The sequence below is a fragment of the Mobula hypostoma genome, chromosome 6 (assembly GCF_963921235.1).
Source record: "Mobula hypostoma chromosome 6, sMobHyp1.1, whole genome shotgun sequence".
NCBI classification, from domain to species: domain Eukaryota; kingdom Metazoa; phylum Chordata; class Chondrichthyes; order Myliobatiformes; family Myliobatidae; genus Mobula; species Mobula hypostoma.
This window is the reverse complement of record NC_086102.1, coordinates 38,818,177-38,843,786: the sequence shown is the minus strand read 5'-3', so window position 1 is coordinate 38,843,786 and position 25,610 is coordinate 38,818,177. Positions and strand designations below refer to the sequence as shown.

Genomic DNA, 25,610 nt, shown 5'->3' with positions numbered 1-25,610 from the left:
GAAGAACTTGAAAAAGGAGGGTTGTATGTCAGCGCTCAGTGCCGTGCTGCCATCTTGCCTCGCGCCTCACTGGAAGTCCACAAAAGTTAAGCGATTGTGCCTGTAGTTGTTGGAATGATTCAGCTGTCCATGAAAAGTGAAACTTTATTTGCCCATTTCCCTGTAGAAATTATTTCCTAAAAGGATTCCAAATCTCCTTCCTTGCCTCAACACCCACTGGAATTTAAGAACAATAGTGATGGGTCTGTTTCACTTTATGGAATATAATACACAGTCTTCAACTATTCAACAAGAGTTCGGCATGATTATCCATGAAATGTCACATAGTAACTTCTACCTCTGGGTGAAACCCCAGCATTATAATATTATCAAAAAAGTATACAGTATTTGGGCAATATAACTAAAGTCAATAGTTTTAATGCTACAGTAGAAGCTTTAGATAAACATTAAATACCTTTATCACTAAACCAGATCATGGGAGGACTGTTCATTTCTCTTGTTGCTACAAGGTGCACAGGGTTCTGCAACTGCTAGAGAATATAACAAGTGAGTATTGTCAAAGAAATTGAATAAATCAATGATTATATTCACAGTTTAAGTAGGTATTGTCATACATAACACAGTAGATTTAAGAATTTCCTCAATCTAAAAAAGGCATTCAAGATTCCTAACAAAGGCAAAAATTAATGCTCTAAGCATAAGGGGGAGAAATAATCCAGAGAGCCACATATCTGGATAGGGAGCAAGGTTCTAAGGTTTACTTTTAATGCAAAACAGATCAAACATTGGGGCTTAAAGAAACACATTCAGAAAATGTTGGATACTTTGCCACTGAAGATATACAGGTAGATATAGAATATATTCATTATTTCTTGAAATATGAATTTTAAGACCTATACCTATTTGTGGCAGTAGATGAAATTCATCTTATCATCACACACTGCACTAGTAACCAGCTAAGCCTTCTTTCTCCCCTACCCTAAAAATACTTTTTGATCACATACTCCAAATGGAAAAGGTGGAAAGTTTGTGCATCCAAAGCCAATACAAATCAATACTTCTGTGACAAGGTCTTAAGGGCTAACATCACCATTCCAGGGAGAAACAAATGCCAGTTAAGACCATCAATTCGAAGCTGTGAAATTATCTGCTGTATTTCCATAATTTGAAAAGGCAAAGAAATTATAATATATATTTGGTATATCAGAAATGTAATATATATTTCACTCTTAAATTCAGAACCTACTGGCTGTTGGAGTAGCAGCGTTTTTATAATTGCTCTTACTCTACTTAATTTACTGTTTCCAACTTGTTTTGAAAACTTACTTCTAAATGCAATATTGCTTTACGAAGAGTCGTGCCAAAGCTACTAAAAAAGAAGAGGACCCTCCCGTAACTTTGGAATCTATTTTGGAGACACATCGAAAGCATAAAAATGAACTTTTGGAGGAATTCCAGCAGGAATTCCAGCAACTCAGCACTAAATTTAAACGAATGGATGTAAAATTGGATTCTATTCAAAAAACTTTAAGTGAACACGATAAACGGATAAAAGAGAATGAAGACACATTGACGATCTTGGATGTGAAGATTGATGACCTGGAAAAGATCTGTGAAACAGTCAAAGGTTAATGAAACATTAAGACAGAAGATTATCCACTTAGAAAATAGAAGCAGAAGAAATAACTTAAGTATTCTGGGTCTTAAAGAGTTAATGGAAGGAAATCAGCCTTCGGAATTTTTTGCAAACCTTTTGGCTAAATTATTTCCGAATATTTTAAAATCTCCACCTAAAATAGACCGAACTCATTGATCACCAGTATCAAGATCCTTTTCAGGAGAACGACCCAGTTCAGTGATAATTTGTGTTCATGACTTTCAAAGGAACTTTTAATTCATGAATCTCGTCAGAAACGTATGACTGATTATGAAGGCCAGAAGATCAGAATTGTGGAGGATTTTTCATCTGACGTGTTGAATGAACACTTCAAGTTTTAAAAAGTTATGTTGGAGATGAATAATAAAGGTTTTAAACACTCTCTTCATTACCCTGCTCATCTTAGAATCATTTTGAAAAATGGCTCTCAGAAATGGTTCCGTTCTACTCAAGAGGTGCAGGATTTCTTAATTTCCGAATCAGTATCAGAAGTTTAATTGTTTAATAATTCCCCACATAAATCTATGCTGTGTCTGCCTGATGGATCCTTTTTTCAGAATCAGCAGTCTAAATATTCATTACTTTCTTTTATGAACTTTTTTTTTACTTTTGGTATACCTTCGTATCTAATTTTTTTTGTACTTTTATTTCTTTGCTTAGAAAATTAAGGATTTAACATTACTAAGTTTTCATTGAGTTAATACATTCCAAATTAATATGTTCTGATTTTTCTTAGTTCTTTTTAATATTTTATACTCTATTTTTTCACGAGGTTTTTTAATTAAATTTAATTTTCTCTGTTTCATGTTATGTCTTGTTGGAATGCAGTTAGCCTTGGAAATTTTTTGGAGCTCAGCCAGTAAATTGTTTTGGGTGGGTAATGTTGGTAGGTTTAGCTGTCGACTGCCCTTTGGTCAACTTTTTTCCTTTTGGGGAGGGGGATTTTTCTTTTCTATCAGCTGTTTGGTTCTCTTAGCTTCATTTGTTGCTTGGTTACTTTATCTTAAAGTTCATTGTTTGGATTTAATATACGTTTCAGCTGTTTTTATTCTAAGTTCTCTCTTAAGCAATATTTCAAATGGACCATACTATTAATTTACTTAGTTTTAATGTGAAAGGATTAAACCATCCTGTGAAGCGTAATAAGATATTTAATTATATTAAGAAATTGAATGTCTCGATTTTTTTTTACAAGAAACACATGTACATAAATGTGATAATTTACGTCTTTTCAGCCGTTGAAAGAATCCGTGTTTCATTGCTCCTTTCAGGCTAAGGCTAGAGGAGTTTAGATTCTTATAGACAATTCAGTTTCTTTCATTCAACATAATGTAGTGTCTGACACCAAATGGGCATTTTGTTATAGTGTCTGGGAAATTAGATAATAAGTTAATGTTTTTTGCTAATTTGTATACCCTGAATATAGATGATCCAGGTTTTTTTGAACGCTTTTTTTCACTTTTACCAGATTTAAGTCTGTATTCTCTGGTTTTAGGAGGAGACTTCAACTGTTGTTTAGACCCTGTTTTAGACAGCTCATCTTTTAAACGACTGACTTTTAGTCGACCTGTCTCCTTTATCCAATCTTTTTTAATAAAATGTGATATTGTTGATGTTTGGCACTTTTGGCATCCAACAGATAGAGAGTACTCATTTTTTTTCTCATGTTCATCATACGTGTTCTAGAATTGATTTTTTTTGTTGACAGTCAATTGATTCCTTTGGTTCAATCCTGTGAATATAAAGAAATTGCTCTTTCAGATCATGCTCCTGCGTTTTTATCTTTAAATCTTCCGGGTGTCTCCTGAATAAACAGATTCTGGCATTTTAATCCAACTTTGTTATCTGATAAGGATTTTTAAAAAATTTTGGAGAGACAAATTACTCTTTTTTTTTGAAGCAAATAAGCTAGAAGAGACTTCTAGTCTTATTTTATGGGATGATTTTAAGGCTTATATTAGAGGACAAATTATTTCTTTTACCACAAGTGTTAAGAAAAAAGCTAATAAGGAGAGAATTGAATTAGCCAATCGTTGAAACAATTAGACCAAAAATATGCTTTGGCTCCAGATCCTGCTTTACATAAAAAACGCATTGAAATTAAAACTAAATACGATCTGCTTTTAACTTATCCAATTGAAACTCAACTTTTAAAAGATAAAAGTCAGTTTAATGTTCATGGAAGTAAAACAGGTAAACTATTGGCTAACCAATTAAAGATCTTTACAGTTAAATGCCAAATTACAGAAATTTATAAAGCTAATGGTGATAAAACATCTGATCATTTAGAAATAAATGATACTTTTAGAGAATTCTAAACTGTATAGTTCTGATCCTCCTAAAGATAATATTGTAATGAATAATTTCTTAGATCGATTAAACATTCCTATACTTTGAGGATAATTGAAAATTGCTGGATCAACCCATTTCTTATGAGGAAATTGCCAAGGTTGTTCATCTTTGCACTCGGGGAAGGCTCCGGGTCCTGATGGATATTCTGGAGAGTTTTATAAGGCTTTTTCCTTTTTGCTCACTTTCAGACTCTTAAATTAGGTAGGTTGCCACAATCTTTTTATGAAGCCTCTATTTCGCTTATTCTTAAAAAGAATAAGGATCCAACTGAACGTTCTTCTTATAGACCAATTTCCTTACTTAATGTTGATACTAAAATTTTATCTAAACTTTTGGCTCGTAGGACTGAAAATATTTTGCCGTCTATTATTTCTGATGATCAGACTGGATTTATCAAAAATCGATACTCCCACTTTAATATTCCTTATCAAATAGGTCCACTATCTCCACAGCTACTTTCGCTACAACCCTTGGATGCAGTCAATTAGGTCCCAATGATTTGTCCACCTTCAGTCCCACATGTTGCTCAAATACTTGTGACTGAGCTTTCACAGGTTCCTCCACGCCATTTGAAATCGGCCCATCTGCTATCTTTGGGATATCTGCAGTGTCTTTCATGGTGAAGAAAATGTAAAATACTGACTTCACACATCTGCCACTTACTTCCTGTGATTGATTCACCAGCCCTGTTCTCTAGCTGTCCCATATTTATTTATCCGTAGAAACCTCTAATTTTGATATTATGTACAAGTTTTTGGGCTTTTTTGACTTTCACTGCTGGGTCCCTAAATCATCTTGCTCCTTTGGCCTACCATCAGCCTTATTTCTCTAATTTAACATAATCCTTGATCCCGCTGGATTTTTTTCTGAAATAGGAGCTAGATTAAGATACAAACAAGAGAGAATCTGCAGATGCTGGAAATCCAAGCAACACACTCAATGTCCTGATGAAGGGTCTTGCCCCAAAAGGCCTACTGTTTACTCGTTTCCATAGATGTTGCCTGACCTGCTGAGTTCCTTCAGCATTTTGTATGTGTTGATAGGTTAAGTTAATAGTTGCAGTCTTTTTACCAGTGTAGAGGAGTCTAAAACTTGAAGGCATAGGTTTAAGGTGACAGAGGAAAAACTTAAGAGGTACTATTTCCACCATACAGAGGAGGATGGATCGAGCTACAAAAGGAAGTGGTAGAGGTTGGTACAGTTTCAACACAAAAAAGAAGATTCGGACAAGTACACGGAGAGGAAAGGTTTCAAGGAATATGGGCAAACTGGAGGCAAAAAGGCCGAACTCAGGTAGGAAACTTGGTTGGCCAAAAGGCCTGTTTCCACGCTACATTACTCACTGGGATAAATTCCTGCTGAACGCTATGGGTCAGCTGTTTGAATATATGTGACAGTTCAACTACTGACTTGTCTCTTAGCTAATATTCCCAGTAAACCTTAGACAAGTCTGTTATAGCATTATAACTACCCTTATTCAAGTTGAGATAGTGGTGTTCATCATCAAATTGCATTGGGAATTCTATCATATTGCACTCACTACCTCCCACAGGATCTTTAACCACAAAATCCCTTGTTAATCCTTCCTCACCATTCATGATCAAAATTAAGTTTGCTTCTGTAACAAACTGCTCTAAGAAGCAGTCCCTGGTACACTCCACAAATATTTCTTCTTCAATACCCTTACAGTTGCTTTGTTTAATTAATATGTAGATTAAAATCTCTCATACCAATTGCATTTTCCTTCAAATATGTCAAGATATTTCCCATTAATGCCTCGCCCTATGAAGAGAGGCCCAACTCTGCGGCCTAAAAACTATTCCTGTTGCCTTCCTTCTCATCAGAAACAGAATAATTAATTTTTCCTCAAAGGAAAGATTTTGAGTCAATATGGATGGAAGTCAGGAACAGGAAGGGAGCAGTTACTCTATTGGGGGTATTCTATAGGCCCCCTGGTAGCAGCAGAGATACAGAGGAGCAGATTGGGAGGCAGATTTTGGAAAGGTGCAAAAATAACAGGGTTGTTATCATGGGTGACTTTAACTTCCCAAATATTGATTGGCACCTGATTAGTTCCAAGGGTTTAGATGGGGCAGAGTTTGTTAAGTGTGTCCAGGACGGATTCCTATCACAGTATGTGGACAGGCCGACCGGGGGAATGCCAAACTAGATCTAGTACTAGGTAATGAACCGGGTCAGGTCACAGATCTCTCAGTGGGTGAGCATCTGGGGGACAGTGACCACCGCTCCCTGGCCTTTAGTATTATCATGGAAAAGGATAGAATCAGAGGGGACAGGAAAATTTTTAATTGGGGAAAGGCAAAGTATGAGGCTATAAGGCTAGAACTTGCAGGTGTGAATTGGGATGATGTTTTTGCAGGGAAATATACTACGGACATGTGGTCAATGTTTAGTGATCTCTTGCGGGATATGAGGGATAAATTTGACCCGGTGAGGAAGAGAAAGAATGGTAGGGTGAAGGAACCATGGGCGACAAGTGAGGTGGAAAATCTAGTCAGGTGGAAGAAGGCAGCATACATGAGGTTTAGGAAGCATGGATCAGATGGGTCTATTGAGGAATATAGGGAAGCAAGAAAGGAGCTTAAGAAGGGGCTGAGAAGAGCAAGAAGGGGGCATGAGAAGGCTTTGGCGAGTAGGGTAAAGGAAAACCCCAAGGCATTCTTCTATTATGTGAAGAAAAAGAGGATGACAGGAGTGAAGGTAGGACCAATTAGAGATAAAGACAGGAAGATGTTCCTGGAGGCTGTGGAAGTGAGCGGGGTCCTTAATGAATACTTTTCTTCACCATTCACCAATGAGAGGGAACATGATGATGGTGAGGACAATATGAGTGAGGTTGGAATTATGATGTTGCAGCAATTAGTGAAACTTGGCTACAGGAGGGGCAGGACTGGCAGCTTAATATTCCAGGGTTCCGATGTTTCAGATGTGATAGAGGCAGAGGAATGAAAGGTGGGGGAGTAGCATTGCTTGTTAGGGAAAATATTACAGCAGTGCTCAGGCAGGACAGATTAGAGGGCTTGTCTACTGAATCCTTATGGGTGGAGCTGAGAAACAGGAAAGGTATGGCCACATTAGTGGGATTGTATTACAGACCACCCAGTAGTCAACGAGACTTGGAAGAGCAAATCTGCAGAGAGATAGCAGGCAAATGCAGGAAACATAAAGTTGTGGTGGTAGGGGATTTTAATTTTCCATACATTGATTGGGACTCCCATATTGTTAGGGGTCTAGATAGTTTAGAGTTTGTAAAATGTGTTCAGGAAAGTTTTCTAAATTAATATATAGAGGGACCAACTCGAGGGGATGCAATATTGGATCTCCTGTTAGGAAACGAATTAGGGCAAGTGACAGAAGTCTGTGTAGGGGAGCACTTTGGTTCCAGTGATCATAACACCATTAGTTTCAATTTGATCATGGACAAGGATAGATCTGGTCCTAGGGTTGAGGTTCTGAACTGGAAGAAGGCCAAATCTGAAGAAATGAGGAAGGATCTAAAAAGCGTGAATTGGGACAGGTTGTTCTCTGGCAAAGATGTGATTGGTAGGTGGGAAGCCTTCAAAGGGGAAATTTTGAGAGTGCAGAGTTTGTATGTTCCTGTCAGGATTAAAGGCAAAATGAATAGGAATAAGGAACCTTGGTTCTCAAGGGATATTGCAACTCTGATAAAGAAGAAGAGGGAGTTGTATGAAATGTATAGGAAACAGGGGGTAAATCAGGTGCTTGAGTATAAGAAGTGCAAGAAAATACTTAAGAAAGAAATCAGGAGGGTTAAAATAAGACATGAGGTTGCCTTGGCAGTCCAAGTGAAGGATAATCCAAAGAGCTTTTACAAGTATATTAAGAGCAAAAGGATTGTAAGGGGTAAAATTGGTCCTCTTGAAGATGAGTGGTCGGCTTTGTGCGGAACCAAAGGAAATGGGGGAGATCTTAAATAGGTTTTTTGCGTCTGTATTTACTAACGAAGCTGGCATGAAATCTATGGAATTGAGGGAATCAAGTAGTGAGACCATGGAAACTGTACAGATTGAAAAGGAGGAGGTGCTTGCTGTCTTGAGGAAAATTAAAGTGGATAAATCCCCGGGACCTGGCAGAGTGCTCCCTCGGACCTTGAAGGAGACTAGTGTTGAAATTGCGGGGGCCCTGGCAGAAATATTTAAAATGTCGCTGTCTACGGGTGAAGGGCCGGAGGATTGGAGAGTGGCTCATGTTGTTCCATTGTTTGAAAAAGGATCGAAAAGTAATCCGGGAAATTATAGGCCGGTGAGTTTAACGTCAGTAGTAGGTAAGTTATTGGAGGGAGTACTAAGAGACAGAATCTACAAGCTTTTGGATAGACAGGGGCTTATTAGGGAGAGTCAACATGGCTTTGTGCGTGGTAGGTCATGTTTGACCAATCTGTTGGGAGTTTTTCCAGGAGGTTACCAGGAAAGTGGATGAAGGGAAGGCAGTGGATATTGTCTACATGGACTTCAGTAAGGCCTTTGACAAGGTCCCGCATGGGAGGTTAGTTAGGAAAATTTAGTCGTTAGGTATACATGGAGAGGTGGTAAATTGGATTAGACATTGGCTCGATGGAAGAAGCCAGAGAGTGGTGGTAGAGAATTGCTTCTCTGAGTAGAGGCCTGTGACTAGTGGTGTGCCACAGGGATCAGTGCTGGGTCCATTGTTATTTGTCATCTATATCAATGATCTGGATGATAATGTGGTAAATTGGATCAGCAAGTTTGCTGATGATACAAAGATTGGAGGTGTAGTAGACAGTGAGGAAGGTTTTCAGAGCCTGCAGAGGGACTTGGACCAGCTGGAAAAATGGGCTGAAAAATGGCAGATGGAGTTTAATACTGACAAGTGTGAGGTATTGCACGTTGGAAGGACAAACCAACGTAGAACATACAGGGTTAATGGTAAGGCACTGAGGAGTGCAGTGGAACACAGGGATCTGGGAATACAGATACAAAATTCCCTAAAAGTGTCGTCACAGGTAGATAGGGTCATAAAGAGAGCTTTTGGTACATTGGCCTTTATTAATCGAAGTATTGAGTATAAGAGCTGGAATGTTATGATGAGGTTGTATAAGGCATTGGTGAGGCCAAATCTGGAGTATTGTGTTCAGTTTTGGTCACCAAATTACAGGAAGGATATAAATAAGGTTGAGAGAGTGCAGAGAAGGTTTACAAGGATGTTGCCGGGACTTGAGAAACTCAGTTACAGAGAAAGGTTGAATAGGTTAGGACTTTATTCCCTGGAGCGTAGAAGAATGAGGGGAGATTTGATAGAGGTATATAAAATTATGATGGGTATAGATAGAGTGAATGCAAGCAGGCTTTTTCCACTGAGGCAAGGGGAGAAAAAAACCAGAGGACATGGGTTAAGGGTGAGGGGGGAAAAGTTTAAAGGGAACATTAGGGGGGGGGCTTCTTCACACAGAGAGTGGTGGGAGTATGGAATGAGCTGCCAGACGAGGTGGTAAATGCGGGTTCTTTTTTACATTTAAGAATAAATTGGACAGATACATGGATGGGAGGTGTATGGAGGGATATGGTCCATGTGCAGGTCAGTGGGACTAGGCACAAAATGGTTCGGCACAGCCAAGAAGGGCCAAAGGGCCTGTTTCTGTGCTGTAGTTTCTATGGTTCTATGATGTTCTGGAGCATGTTGATATTAAGGGAGAGGAGGTGTTGGAGTTGTTAAAATACATTAGGACAGATAAGTCCCCGGGGCCTGACGGAATATTCCCCAGGCTGCTCCACGAGGTGAGAAGAGATCGCTGAGCCTCTGGCTAGGATCTTTATGTCCTCGTTGTCCACGGGAATGGTACCGGAGGATTGGAGGGAGGCGAATGTTGTCTCTTTGTTCAAAAAAGGTAGTAGGGATAGTCCAGGTAATTATAGACCAGTGAGCCTTACATCTGTGGTGGGAAAGCTATTGGAAAAGATTCTTAGAGATAGGATCTATAGGCATTTAGAGAATCATGGTCTGATCAGGGACAGTCAGCATGGCTTTGTGAAGGGCAGATCGTGTCTAACAAGCCTGATAGAGTTCTTTGAGGAGGTGACCAGGCATATAGATGAGGGTAGTGCAGTGGATGTGATTTATATGGATTTTAGTAAGGCATTTGACAAGGTTCCACACGGTAGGCTTATTCAGAAAGTTAGAAGGCATGGGATCCAGGGAAGTTTGGCCAGGTGGATTCAGAATTGGCTTGCCTGCAGAAGCCAGAGGGTCATGGTGGAGGGAGTACATTCAGATTGGAGGATTGTGACTAGTGGTGTCCCACAAGGATCTGTTCTAGGACCTCTACTTTTCGTGATTTTTATTAACGACCTGAATGTGGGGGTAGAAGGGTGGGTTGGCAAGTTTGCAGACGACACAAAGGTTGGTGGTGTTGTAGATAGTGTAGAGGATTGTCGAAGATTGCAGAGAGACATTGATAGGATGCAGAAGTGGGCTAAGAAGTGGCAGATGGAGTTCAACCCGGAGAAGTGTGAGGTGGTACACTTTGGAAGGACAAACTCCAAGGCAGAGTACAAAGTAAATGGCAGGATACTTGGTAGTGTGGAGGAGCAGAGGGATCTGGGGGTACATGTCCACAGATCCCTGAAAGTTGCCTCACAGGTTGATAGGGTAGTTAAGAAAGCTTATGGGGTATAAGTCGAGGGATAGAGTTTAAGAGTCGCGATGTAATGATGCAGCTCTATAAAACTCTGGTTAGGCCACACTTGGAGCACTGTGTTCAGTTCTGGTCACCCCACTATAGGAAGGATGTGGAAGCATTGGAAAGGGTACAGAGGAGATTTACCAGGATGCTGCCTGGTTTAGAAAGTATGCATTATGATCAGAGATTAAGGGAGCTAGGGCTTTACTCTTTGGAGAGAAGGAGGATGAGAGGAGACATGATAGAGGTGTACAAGTTAATAAGAGGAATCGATAGAGTGGATAGCCAGTGCCTCTTCCCCAGGGCACCACTGCTCAATACAAGAGGACATGGCTTTAAGGTAAGGGGTGGGAAGTTCAAGGGGGATATTAGAGGAAGGTTTTTTACTCAGAGGGTGGTTGGTGTGTGGAATGCAGTGCCTGAGTCAGTGGTGGAGGCAGATACACTAGTGCAGTTTAAGAGACTACTAGACAGGCATATGGAGGAATTTAAGGTGGGGGCTTATATGGGAGGCAGGGTTTGAGGGTCGGCACAACATTGTATGTTCTATCGCAAACAACAGGAATTCTGCAGATGCTGGAAATTCAAGCAACACACATCAAAGTTGCTGGTGAACGCAGCAGGCCAGGCAGCATCTATAGGAAGAGGCGCAGTCGACGTTTCAGGACGAAGGGTCTCGGCCTGAAACGTCGACTGCGCCTCTTCCTATAGATGCTGCCTGGCCTGCTGCGTTCACCAGCAACTTTGATGTGTGTTGATTGTATGTTCTATCCTATTCTATGTTCTATGAAAGTAAACAACTTACAAGAATACGAATCATATCAGAACTTTAAATTCAACTGTAATCAAAATTCCTCTTGAAATATTTTCACTTCAATAATACAAGTGAAAATAAAAATATTTTAAAAATTTGTATTCACACTTGTGTAGTAAAACATCCCCTGGGGTATCATGGTAACATCAAACAAAACTGGCACTAAGCCTCACAATTAAGTCAGATTTTGATTAATATTTTAAAGAAAAATTTCAAGAATGCTGCAAAAAAACTATGAAATAAAGCAGTTAAAAACTTACAACAGATCACAAAAGAGCAGATTGAAAATGTAGAACAATGGATATTTGATTGCTTCTGATTCAAGGACTTTGGCTAGAAAATTAAAATCTAGCAAGGTTTTTGGTAAAAACTGATCGATCTTTTATTTAATTTATTGAGATACAGTGCAGATTAGGGCCTTCAAGCCATGCCACACAGCAAACCCCCAATTTAATGCTAACCTAATCATGGGACAATTTACAATGACTAATTAACCTACCAACTGGTACATCTTTGGACTGTTGGAGGGAACTACAGCATCCGGAGTCATGGGGCGAACATATAAACTCCTTACAGGCAGTGGCGGGAAATGAACCCAAGGTCGCTAGAACTGTAAAGTGATGTGCTAACCACTATGCTACCATGCTACCTTTGAATACAAAGAGGAAACCAAGATTAATTTGAATGTCAGGTCAATCTGGGATAATAGGTGGGAGATGATGAAACTAATCCCTGCAGGCAGTGGATGGCAGGAATAAGGTGGAGGGGGAGTTATAAGGAGAGGATGAGTAGGGATTGCAGATACTTTGCCCAATTGATCATTTTTTCCACAAGTGAGCAGATTTTACATCTGCAATATAATCAACTACACCTTCTGGATAATAAATAACACAAATGGTACAAATACAGTATGCAGTAATCCTCACTTTACTAAATGCCCAGAAAAAGCATAATTTCAGGCATATTGCAATGACAAATTGGAAAGCCAAGTTAATTTTCCCCTCCATAATTCTGAACCATCTTCAATGTCACAATTAAAATCAGACAAGGCCAAACTACATCTGCTAGAAGCTCAACATAGTACTTTCCATTCTATTTGGTTTAGCACTCTACTACAGTGGTCCCCAACCACCGGGCCATGGACCAGTACTGGGCCACAAAGCATGCGCTACGGGGCCGTGAGGAAATGATATGACCTGCACCTTTCCTCATTCCCTGTCACACCCACTGTTCAGCTTGAACGTACGCGAGGTCATTACCCACGTGTCATCCATGTCAGCGTGGGAAGGAGATCAACTCCTCGAGCTTGCAAATGATGGCGGGCTGAAAAGTATGTTTGACATAACATCTCTGCCGGTATTCCGGATCAAAGTCAAGGCTGAATATCCTGAGATAGCCATGAAAGCACTGAAAACGTTGCTTCCATTTCCGACATATCTCTACAATGAATGCAACAAAAACTAAACTGCGGAATAGACTGGACACAAGGAATCCCCTTCGAGTATCGCTGTCTCCCATCACCCCTCGATGGGACCGTCTTGTTGCAGGAAAACAAGCCCAGGGCTCCCACTGATTCAGTGATATTGGTGTGTTGCAATGATTTTATATGTTCATACAGGAAAAATATGTGCTGTGAGTTTAATATCCAAACGTTACTTAAAACGTTATGATGCTATTGACTTATACGTGACTTATATAACCATATAACAATTACAGCAGGAAACAGGCCATCTCTGCCCTTCTAGTCTGTGCCGAACACTACTCTCACCTAGTCCCACCGACCTGCAATCAGCCCACAACCCTCCATTCCTTTCCTGTCCATATACCTATCCAATTTTTCTTTCAATGATAATATCGAACCTGCCTCTACCACTTCTCCTGGAAGTTCGTTCAACACTTACTTCAAGCTCCCCTGATAATTGACTTATCACTATATTCACGCGAGGAAAATATGCGCTGTGTGTTTAATATTAAATTTGTTAGATAAACCCTTTTAGAAAATGAAATTGAGTATATTAGCCACTTATCACATATATTCTGGTCGTGATTAACACCCCGCCCCCGAACAGAATTGCCAAAAACAATTTGTAGAAAAAAATCGGCACGTACATGCATGCGCACGGGCGTTTAGAGATAGAAATAGGGAGGAGCTGAGGGCAATACTGAGGGACCTGAAAGCCAGGATACAGGGAGGCTAAGGACAGGTACAGGAGGAAGCTTGAGTGGAAACTCCAGCAGAACAACATGAGAGAGGTCTGGAGGGGGATGAGGTCCATCACTGGGCTCCGGCAAACTAGCAACAGAGGAGCTGAAGGCAGTGGGGACAGGGCCAATGAACTTAAACTGTTCTTTAACAGATTTGACATTGTGGCCCCTGCCCATCCCCCACATGAGCCATCTGTTGTTGGCCCCCAACCAACACATATTCCACTCTCCCCTCCTACCCCTCCTCACAGTCCCCCACTCTGCTCTCATGACTATACCCCTTCCCCACACGAAACCACCACGGTGGGCTTCACAGCCGAACAGGTGAGAAGACAGCTGAAATGTCTCAACCCAAGCAAGGCTGCAGGACCCAATGGTGTCACTACCAGGGTGCTCAAAGCCTGTGCCCCTCAGCTATGTGGAGTACTTCGCCATGTATTCAACATGAGTCTGAGGCTCCGCAGGGTTCCTGTACTGTGGAAGACATCCTGCCTCGTCCCTGTGCCGCAGATGCCACGCCCCAGCAGCCTCAATGACTACAGACCGGTGGCATTGACCTCCCACATCATGAAGACCCTAGAGAGACTTACTCTGGAGCTGCTCCAGCCTATGGTCAGGCCACACTTAGATCCCCTCCAGTTCGCCTACCAGCCCCGACTAGGAGTTGAGGATGCCATCGTCTACCTGCTGAACCGTGTCTATGCCCACCTGGACAAGCCAGCGAGCACTGTGAGGGTCATGTTTTCTGACTTCTCCAGTGTGTTCAACACCATCCGCCCTGCTCTGCTGGGGGAGAAGCTGACAGCGATGCAGGTGGATGCTTCCCTGGTGTCATGAATTCTGGATTACCTGACTGGCAGACCACAGTACGTGTGCTTGCAACACTGTGTGTCCGACAGAGTGATCAGCAGCACTGGGGCTCCACAGGGGACTGTCTTGTCTCCCTTTCTCTTCACCATTTACACCTCGGACTTCAACTACTGCACAGAGTCTTGTCATCTTCAGAAGTTTTCGGATGACTCTGCCATAGTTGGATGCATCAGCAAGGGAGATGAGGCTGAGTACAGGGCTACGGTAGAAAACTTTGTCACGTGGTGTGAGCAAAATTATCTGCAGCTTAATGTGAAAAAGACTAAGGAGTTGGTGGTAGACCTGAGGAGAGCTAAGGTACCAGTGACCCCTGTTTCATCCAGGGGGTCAGTGTGGACATGGTGGAGGATTACAAATACCTGGGGATACGAATCGACAATAAACTGGACTGGTCAAAGAACACTGAGGCTGTCTACAAGAAGGATCAGAGCAGTCTCTATTTCCTGAGGAGACTGAAGTCCTTTAACATCTGCCGGACGATGCTGAGGATGTTCTACGAGTCTGTGGTGGCCAGTGCGATCATGTTTGCTGTTGTGTGCTGGGGCAGCAGGCTGAGGGTAGCAGACACCAACAGAATCAACAAACTCATTCGTAAGGCCAGTGATGTTGTGGGGACGGAACTGGACTCTCTCAGGGTGGTGTCTGAAAAGAGGATGCTATCCAAGTTGCATGCCATCTTGGACAATGTCCCCCATCCACTACATAATGTACTGGTTGGGCACAGGAGTACATTCAGCCGGAGACTCATTCCACCGAGATGCAACACAGAGCGTCATAGGAAGTCATTCCTGCCTGTGGCCATCAAACTTTACAACTCCTCCCTTGGAGGGTCAGACACACTGAGCCAATAGGCTGGTCCTGGACTTATTTCCTGGCATAATTTACATATTACTATTTAGCTATTTATGGTTCTATTACTATTTATTATTTACGGTGCAACTGTAACGAAAACCAATTTCCCCCGGGATCAATGAAGTATGACTATGACTATGATGACTATGGTGCCCACGCAAGGCTTCATGGTCATTGTAGTCTTTCTCTGGGTAAACCCAACGTATTTGACTGCTACTTTTGTCCATTGGCAACCCTACCCCCCCCCCACCCCCCGGTCGGCCGGTCCGCAAGAATATTGTCAATATTAAACCGGCCCACAGTGCAAAAAAAGTTGGGGACCCCTACTCTACTAGATAGGATCAGAACCATTACAGAGAGAGGACAAGTACACTCTTCAATGGAAAATGAAAATACACTGACCTGTTCATTTTCTTCAAATTTGTTCACTGTCTTGTTTTTTCTCTCAGCTTTCCATTGATGTGCCATCTGTACATACTTCCCCTTCTCCGATTCATTCAGTGACTTCAATAAAGATTGCAGAGATTGTAACCATCCACACTTCTATATTCTATATTTTAAAATATTGATAAAGTATCTAATTGAGCTTGTCTGTTTAAAAAAAGCTTACTATAAGCTTGAATTTTTATGACTGTGAAATTAGAATTTTGTTTCCCACCTGTAAGTCAAAAGGGTGGAGTAACTCTGATCACTGGGATCTAAAATATTTTAAATTAGCATGTGTGATGTACACACTGCCTTCAGATCAACAGGACCTAATGGGTTGTGTAGATCCAGGGAAAGTTTCAGATGACCCAAGATAATAAAAGAGAAGATCCACTAGTTTTACAGAATGATATGCATTTTCAAAGATTGTACAGTCATAAAGATTATGTTTCAATGTTTTTCATTAAATTTCAGTAATTACATTTGTTTTCAGATGGTTATTCATGATGGAACATTAGATATATCAATGCATTTAAAATTGCAATCGTTTATCACATCAAGCATTTTTTTTTTAAATTCTAGACAAAACAAGAAGATGATCCTGCACAGTAAGAAAAATGTGAAATCCAATGAAATACAAACAGCTAAGGTAGGGAAGAGATCATTGATCTTTGAAGTAGTGCTTTTATTGCAAGCAGTCAATGACTTTGAAACAGTTGCTCAGCCTGTTCAATTGTTGGTTCCTCAAGAACTGTGTAGTACCTGGGCAGGAGTTAACAAATCTAGCCAGCACAGCCTGCAGTTGAACCTAATCTATACTGCTGTCATATCTATCTATACTACCCTTTGGCCTTAACAGTCACATATGTACACATAACAATTGACCTGTTTCAATGGTAAACTCTACAGTCTTCCTCAAGCACAAGTTAATTAAATAGCAAGTTTTTCTTCATCTTGTTTTACGATGGTTGGCACCCAGCTTAATGGTGCATTACTGCCACCTTCTGCTCCGGAGTGTGCAATAGACTTGCATTCTAAATCCCTTCACCCAATCACACACACGCACCCTAACCTACACTTTATCCTCCCATGTTTGGCCACCCTAGTACCCTACTCCTGCTTATCCATCATATCCTATTTAAAAAAACCTTGTGCCCCTTAAGAAAGCTAAAAATACCTTGACCTGTGCTCTCTCACCCATGCCCAGCAAATGACAAGTTCTCCTAGAGACACCTTATTATATGTTCTCTGAAACAAGCAGGGCATGGGCAGGGCTTAATGCTCAATTCTGATTGGCCAGATCTGAATTGCTCTAATTGTGCACAAGATATTTGTTCTTAGAGATGCAAAGGAAGAAGAATGCAAGATCAGAGAAGTATTCAAGAAAGATGACTACCCTGTGCACATAGTCAAGAAAGGAATGCAGTGCAACACAACACCATAAAGACAACCTCCTGATAGAACAGTTATTGTCATACAGTGGCAGTTTAACTGAAAAGCTAAGATGAATTTGCCCAAAATATGGTGTCCAGTTAATAGCAAAAAGGACACAATTAGAAAAATGCCAAGCAAAGTGGCACCTAGAAAACCTAAAGAACTGTGTTAAGGAGTTGTGTACTCCAAACATCTATCACCATGGCAAAAAGTATATATTGGTGAGACCTGCTCAGCTCTTGATGGGACGCCATTTGAGATCCAGTCTGCCAATAGATTAGAGCCTTCTGAGAACAGAGGGAGGTGAACAAGTGAAAAGATGGAAAGATGAACACAAAGCAAAGCAGAAAACATACTTTGACAGATGTTCTCATCCATTACCTGAACTGCACCAAGGAGATGAAGGATACAAGACAAAATGAACACATGGACACAGAAAGCTACAGTACTTGAATTAGTACAACCTAGATCATACATGGTCCAAACAGAAGAAGGAGCAATGTTAAGAAGAAATCGCAAAGACCTCAAGAAAGAGCCAACTTCAGAGTTGGCTAACTGATGCAGACGAGACAAAACATGGAAATAACGAAACACAAGAACTGTGTGAACCACTTAGAAGGTCTACTCTTGTTCATAAACCCCCAGAGAGACTGATAGAACATGTCAAATTATGCATTTGCTCTGGTCAATGTTGGTAATTGTTTTTCTTTTTAAGGAAAGGAAGATGTGGTGATATGATGTATAAGAACGTTGATGGGAGAGAGTTCAGAGCATGAGCAGGGATGATAGAAAGATCGAGAAACATGGTATTATAAAAACCTTGTGGTTGTTAAATAAAATTCTATTCCTTCCAGAACATGGTTCTTTATTAGTAACCCACGGTATGTATGAATATAAAGAACACAATAGTCAGCACTGTCCCTTCTTGTACAGAGCCTCTGTATTTTTAGTCCTGTCCAGATAGTGTTCAATTTTACTTCGAACTTTACTCCCGTCTTTGCTGTAACGTAGCAATCAGAACTGCACACAATATTCCCAAGTGCAACCTAACTAACCCTTTTTTTTCAGAAAACAACCCTTCCCGATTACTAACTCTTACTAACTTACTCTCGTACTAAATCTCTCTTACTTAATCTCTTACTAATTCTTCCTTCAAATCTCTTACTAACTCTTCCTTCAGTTAGTCCTGACGAAGGGTCTCGGCCTGAAACGTCGACTGTACCTCTTCCTAGAGATGCTGCCTGGCCTGCTGCATTCACCAGCAACTTTGATGTGTGTTGCTTCCTGATTAATAAGTAAGTTCCCTTATATCAGAAACTGCCGCTTAAATTGGTTAATAATCATTTTTCATATCTTGGGATAAAAATTACCTGTAAACATAAGGATTTATTTAAGACTAATTTCCTACCCTTAATCGACCACATTACACAACTTTCATTTAAGTGGTCTCCACTTTATCTAACCTTGATTGGTTGTATTAATGCTGTTAAGATGTTTATTCTGCCAAAATTTATATATATATTTCAAGCATTACCGATTTTTGTTCCAAAATCCTTTTTTGACAAAGTTGACTCTAAAATTTCTTCAACCAACATACATCAAAGTTGCTGGTGAACGCAGCAGGCCAAGCAGCATCTATAGGAAGAGATGCAGTCGACGTTTCAGGCCGAGACCCTTCGTCAGGACTAACTGAGGGTCTCGGCCTGAAACGTCGACTGCACCTCTTCCTATAGATGCTGCTTGGCCTGCTGCGTTCACCAGCAACTTTGATGTATGTTGCCTGAATTTCCAGCATCTGCAGAATTCCTGTTGTTTGCGTCTAAAATTTCTTCATTTATTTGGCAAAATAAAAACCCGAGACTGGGTAGAATACATCTACAGAAAGCTAAGAGAGATGGAGGTTTGGCATTACCTAATTTTAGATTTTATTATTGGGCAATTAATATTCGACACATGAAATTTTGGTTACTTGACCAAGATACACTATCCATTCCTAAATGGGTAGTATTGGAATTACAATCTGCTCAAGGTTATGCACTTGGCTCCATTTTAGGTTCTTCTCTTCCTTTCAATTTGTAACGCCATAAACAGGTTTGTAACCTGACAGTTAAACATACCTTACGCATCTGGTTTCAATTCCGAAAATTTTTCAATCTTAATCAATTTGGGCTAGCGATTCCTATTTTAGGCAACATATTCTTTCCCCCTTCCTCTACGGACCGTGCCTTTCAAATTTGGAAGACCAATGGTATATCACGGTTTTTGGATTTATTTTCTGATGGCTCCCTTATGTCTTTTGAACAATTATCTAACAAATATAACTTACTAAGAATACATTGTTTTAGATATCTCCAAGTTAGAAATTTCCAAAGTACCATACTTTCTTCCTTTCCGGAGTTACCCCCTGCATATATTTTAGATACTATAATTAACCTTAACCCTTGTCAGAAAGGTGTAATGGCTATTATTTATAATACTATCATGAAACTTCGGATAGCTCCATTCGATAAGATTAGGTCCGATTGGGAAAAGGAATTGGGCTTTACTATTTTGGCGGATGATTGGACACATATTTTACAACTAGTCAATACTTCCTCTATCTGTTCCAAACATTCCCTAATTCAATTTAAAGTTGTTCATAGAGTGCATATGTCTAAAGATAAATTAGCTCGTTTTTATTCTCATATTAACCCTCTTTGTGATAGATGTCATGGGGAGATAGCTTCCTTAACTCCTATGTTTTGGTTCTGTCCTACTCTGGAAACTTTTTGGAAAGACATTTTTAATATTATCTCAAAGGCATTGAATACAGATATTTCTCCCCACCCTATTTCTGCTATCTTTGGATTACCTAAAACTTCCAGTAATCTTTCCCCTTCAGCCCGTAGAATGATTGCATTTCTTACTGTAATGGCGAAAAGATGTATTTTACAACACTGGAAGGAGATTAATGCCCCAACTACGTTTTTTTTTGGTTTTCTCAAACGTTACTATGTTTAAATTTGGAAAAAATCAGAAGTAACCTTTATGATACTTCAGTTAAATTTGAACAGACCTGGAGATCTTTTATTCAACATTTTCATTTAATGTAACTTTTTCCTTCTCTTTGACCATATTTACATTCCCTTCAACATACATCAAAGTTGCTGGTGAACGCAGCAGGCCAAGCAGCATCTATAGGAAGAGGCGCAGTCGACGTTTCAGGCCGAGACCCTTCGTCAGGACTAACTGAAGGAAGAGTGAGTAAGGGATTTGAAAGCTGGAGGGGGAGGGGGAGATGCAAAATGATAGGAGAAGACAGGAGGGGGAGGGATAGAGCCGAGAGCTGGACAGGTGATAGGCAAAAGGGGATATGAGAGGATCATGGGACAGGAGGCCTAGGGAGAAAGACGGGGGGGGGGGTGACCCAGAGGATGGGCAAGAGGTATATTCAGAGGGACAGAGGGAGAAAAAGGAGAGTGAGAGAAAGAATGTGTGCATAAAAATGAGTAACAGCTGGGGTACGAGGGGGAGGTGGGGCCTAGCGGAAGTTAGAGAAGTCAATGTTCATGCCATCAGGTTGGAGGCTACCCAGACGGAATATAAGGTGTTGTTCCTCCAACCTGAGTGTGGCTTCATCTTTACAGTAGAGGAGGCCGTGGATAGACATGTCAGAATGGGAATGGGATGTGGAATTAAAATGTGTGGCCACTGGGAGATCCTGCTTTCTCTGGCGGAGAGCGTAGATGTTCAGCAAAGCGGTCTCCCAGTCTGCGTCGGGTCTCACCAATATATAAAAGGCCACATCGGGAGCACCGGACGCAGTATATCACCCCAGTCGACTCACAGGTGAAGTGATGCCTCACCTGGAAGGACTGTTTGGGGCCCTGAATGGTGGTAAGGGAGGAAGTGTAAGGGCATGTGTAGCACTTGTTCCGCTTACACGGATAAGTGCCAGGAGGGAGATCAGTGGGGAGGGATGGGGGGGACGAATGGACAAGGTAGTTGTGTAGGGAGCGATCCCTGCGGAATGCAGAGAGAGGGGGGGGAGGGAAAGATGTGCTTAGTGGTGGGATCCCGTTGGAGGTGGCGGAAGTTACAGAGAATAATATGTTGGACCCGGAGGCTGGTGGGGTGGTAGGTGAGGACCAGGGGAACCCTATTCCTAGTGGGGTGGCGGGAGGATGGAGTGAGAGCAGATGTACGTGAAATGGGGGAGATGCGTTTAAGAGCAGAGTTGATAGTGGAGGAAGGGAAGCCCCTTTCTTTAAAAAATGAAGACATCTCCCTCGTCCTAGAATGAAAAGCCTCATCCTGAGAGCAGATGCGGCGGAGACGGAGGAATTGCGAGAAGGGGATGGCGTTTTTGCAAGAGACAGGGTGAACGTCGACTGCGCCTCTTCCTATAGATGCTGCTTGGCCTGCTGCGTTCACCAGCAACTTTGATGTATGTTGCTTGAATTTCCAGCATCTGCAGAATTCCTGTTGTTTATATTCCCTTCTTGGTTTTTAATTGTTATTAATGGAAGTCGGGTTTGAGGACGTGATTGTTTAAGTTGTTTAAGTCTACTTGGTACCTAGTTAGCCCATTGCTTTGCTTTGCTTTTTAGGTTAGTTACACGGTGGGGTTTTTTCTTCTCTTTATTGGTTTATATGGAAAATTAGTATACTACTATATTACCTCGTTATTTTATAACTAAACTGCACTGTTTGTACTTTTTTATGTATTAATATCTCTTGTAAATTTTTATTGCATCAGTGTATTAGTTTCTATATGTTTTACCTTTTCTGTACTAATTCAATAAAAAGGTTTAAAAAGAAAGAAAACAACCCGAACATAATGTCCCAACTCTCATAGTTAATGCGTCAACCAATAAAGTCAAGCGTCCGATATCCTTCTTCCACGCCAACAACTGCGTCGCTACTTTAGAGGGAATCTCTGTACAGTACTGGTACCCGGGGTGTCTCTCTGCTACAACACAACCCAGTTCCATGCCATTCACTATGTATGCAGGAACCTTGGCTTAATTTATTAAAACGTATCTTGTCGTAGGTACTCACTATGCACCATCAATGTTGGTGCCTGCTACAGATTTACTACAATTATCATTTGTATCTAAATCCATTATGAGACAACAGAACCTAGCACTAGTTCCCTCAACACGCCATTGATTACAGCCCTCTAATCCATGGTCCACTCCCAGTTAAACAAATTAACGCTCCAGCTTCAGCCAGGCGGTCTGAGTAATTGGTCCCTGTTGGAAATGAGCTCGCACTCTACGCGCTTCACGACATGTCCGACACCCTGGGCCGGACCCCCTTACCTCCCAGTCCGAGCTGCAGAGCGGAACGGCATCCTTGAGTCCTTTCACTTCGATCCCTTTCTGCTTCAGCTCTGGGATCTTCTCGAGCATGAAGAAATAATACGCGTTTCTCACTGGCTTTTTCCGCGGCATTTCCGCGAACGGTGCCTCACTCACAGCGTCGAAAGTCAGGCCGCACGCCGACTCACTCCGTGAACGGCCTCCGCCCGAATCACGAGGCCGGAGAGGCGGGAATGGAGGGAGCGGGACGGCAGGCAGCTTCACAGCGAGGGAGGGCGTGGTGAGGGGCGCTTGTGAGGTAATGCGAGCTACCTCACACTCTAAGAATGAGGCTTCATTTTCCCATAACGTGTTTATGGTTTTTAATGTTTATCGTCAGCACTGTTTAGATTTCTGGCAAGGTTTGAGGAAACATTGTACTTCGAAGCTAACTTCGTTTGAAATGAATGATTTACAGTCTATTGTTTGTGCAAGTTTGAAAGATGAAACATGCGTATTATTCATTGTTTTTCGTGGCTGGATCAGAATCAGATTTAATGTCACTGACATATGTTGTGGAATTTGTCTTACGGAGCAGTACACCGCAATGTATAATAAAATTGTAAATCGCAATAGCTATTATGTATTTAATGTTTCAGTCATATTTGAGTAATATTGTAAAGGTCGTTAAGTATTCTTAGTTTAAATAATTCATTACGATTTATATTTAAACTGCAAATTGGTTACGTCATGACGCTACCACATGATACATGCACGCTAAACTTAAAATGCGAACCAAGTTAGAGTCGCCTTCCTGCCTCTTGTTTTCCTTTCAATTAGTTTTTAATGGTTTGGAGTTACAAAACATAACACTAACAATGAGGTATTTTTTAAAATGAACACGAGATGTCTAACTATCTGTTCAAATGCAGCGAGACTTCCGGGTTTAAAAAGTGCTGCAAGAAATTGAGTAACAAAAAATGTTTTTGTTTGGAACAGCACCTTTTCTTCGCAACAGGAAACGTGGTTGAGTTTTTCTAAAGGCAGAAAACCGAAGAATTCACGGGTTCGTAAACTCTGTACTGGGTGATAATCATAAAGCTGCATCAGAAAGACTGATGTGTTTGATGGCACAAAAAAACTGCTGTATATGGGACCTATATGGCTGAACAAATGGTGCTACTGTTGTGGCAGATGCTCACTTGCACCAAACTAATGTAGATTTAAAGGTAAAACTTGCAAAAAATGTAACAAAGTTGGACACGTACAAAAAGTATGTTGGACAGACAAATGGATTGCACAGGGAAGAGAAATATTTGAAGAGTCTTGTTGAAGTTTCTGAAAGCACTAATCTGCACACAGTTGGGTAAAAGAAGGTAATAATGAGAGTGACACAGCACTGGGCAGCCTTGAGATTTATAAGGTTTAAGCTAACAAGAGGCAAGCAATCTGTTCTGCACCACAAGTAAACAGCAGATTAATTGAAATGGAATTGGACACTGGCTCTTTGCACAAATTGAGTCTGAACAGCATTTCAAAGATACTGAACTGAAGCCTGCAAACATTCAATTAAGAACATGTACTGGAGGAAAAAATGATCCCTGTGGAAATGATATCAAGTGAAATGTACAACCAACAAGCCGCATTAGGTTTGTATGTGGTTAAACAACAGGGTGGGGGGCAACTGTAGGGTAATGATCGGCTGAGACAATTATGACTTGTTTGAAGATCATCCACTATTTGCATGCCACATCCCCTGCAAATGAGTCAATTGAAAGTGATTTAAGAAAGGTGAATTAAGATGATGGCACTAGAAAACTTGAACATAAAGGGTAAAATTGTGTTAAATGAAAATGCCACACCCAAGTTTTAGAAAGCTCCTTATAGGATCCGTGGTAAAGTTGCCAATGAGCTAGATCACATGGAGACTGAAGGAATTATTTCCTAGGTTGAGTGGAAACAATGGGCAACACTAGTGGTCTCAGTAGTCAAGAAGAATGGGTCTGTCAGGATCTCTGGTGATTTTAAGGTCAGCATGAACTCAGTACTGAAAGTAGATCAGTACCCTCTGGCAAAAAAAAAAGGATGTCTTTACTAACCTTTCGAGAGGAAAGTACTTCAGTAAAATGGACTTAAATGAGGCCTAGCTACAGATTGAGATGGAAGAAGTGTCTAAAGTTGATCCCACCATAAACACTCACAAAAGGTTTTATTACAATAATAGGCTTATTTTTGGATTAGTATCTGCATGTGCATTCTGGCAGAAAACTATGGGCTAGGTGCTGCAAGGTTGTCCAGGCACCCAGTGTTAACAGTATGGACGCTGAGGAACATCTCCAAAACAAGACAGTGTTAAAAAGATTATGGGCTCAGAGCACAACACAGCAAGTGTGAGGTCTTTAAACCAAGTATCACAATGTGGTCACACTATCAATACACAAGTGCGCTGAGAAGATTTTCAAGCAGTGCTGGATGACTAAAGCCAAAGGATGTGGCACAGTTGCAGTCTTTTGCAGGATTTGTCAATTATTTGAACTCATTAATGTAGTGGACAAAGTAGAAACATAGAAAACCTACAGCACAATACAGGCCCTTTGGCCCACAATGCTGTGCCAAACATGTCCTTACTTTAGAAATTACCTAGGGTTACCCATAGCCCTCAAGTTTTCAAAGCTCCATGTACCTATCCAGGAGTTGCTTAAAAGACCCTATTGTATCCGCTGCCACCACTGTCACCGGCAGCCCATTCCATGCACACACTACCCTCTACGTAAAAAGAAACTTGCCCCTGATATCTTCTCTGTACCTACTTCCAAGCACCTTAAAACTGTGCTCTCTTGTGTTAGCCATTTCAGCCCTGGGAAAAAGCCTCTGACTATCCACATGATCAATGCCTCTCATCATCTTATACACCTCTACCAGATCACCTCTCATCCTCCGTTGCTCCAAGGAGAAAAGACCAAGTTCATTCAACCTATTTTCAGAGGGCATGCTCCCCAATCAAGGCAACATCCTTTTAAATCTCCTCTGCACCCTTTC

General features: G+C 41.1%; 1 protein-coding gene across 2 annotated transcripts in view; it reads right to left on the bottom strand.

The window, feature by feature from the left end:
• Window positions 1–22,851, bottom strand: part of LOC134347510 (protein maelstrom homolog) — a 61,740-nt gene extending 38,889 nt beyond the window's left edge. The window contains exons 1-3 of one of the 2 annotated variants that reach the window (XM_063049848.1): window positions 22,593–22,851; window positions 15,832–15,933; window positions 455–527 (exon numbers count right to left, since the gene is read on the bottom strand). In XM_063049848.1, the coding sequence (XP_062905918.1) occupies window positions 455–527; window positions 15,832–15,933; window positions 22,593–22,724 (307 nt within the window). In that variant the 5' untranslated portion in view covers window positions 22,725–22,851. Of the gene's footprint in view, window positions 1–454; window positions 531–15,831; window positions 15,934–22,592 lie in introns of both variants that reach the window. The other variant, XM_063049847.1, reaches the window with a different exon arrangement.
• Between the last annotated feature and the right edge of the window lie 2,759 nt (window positions 22,852–25,610).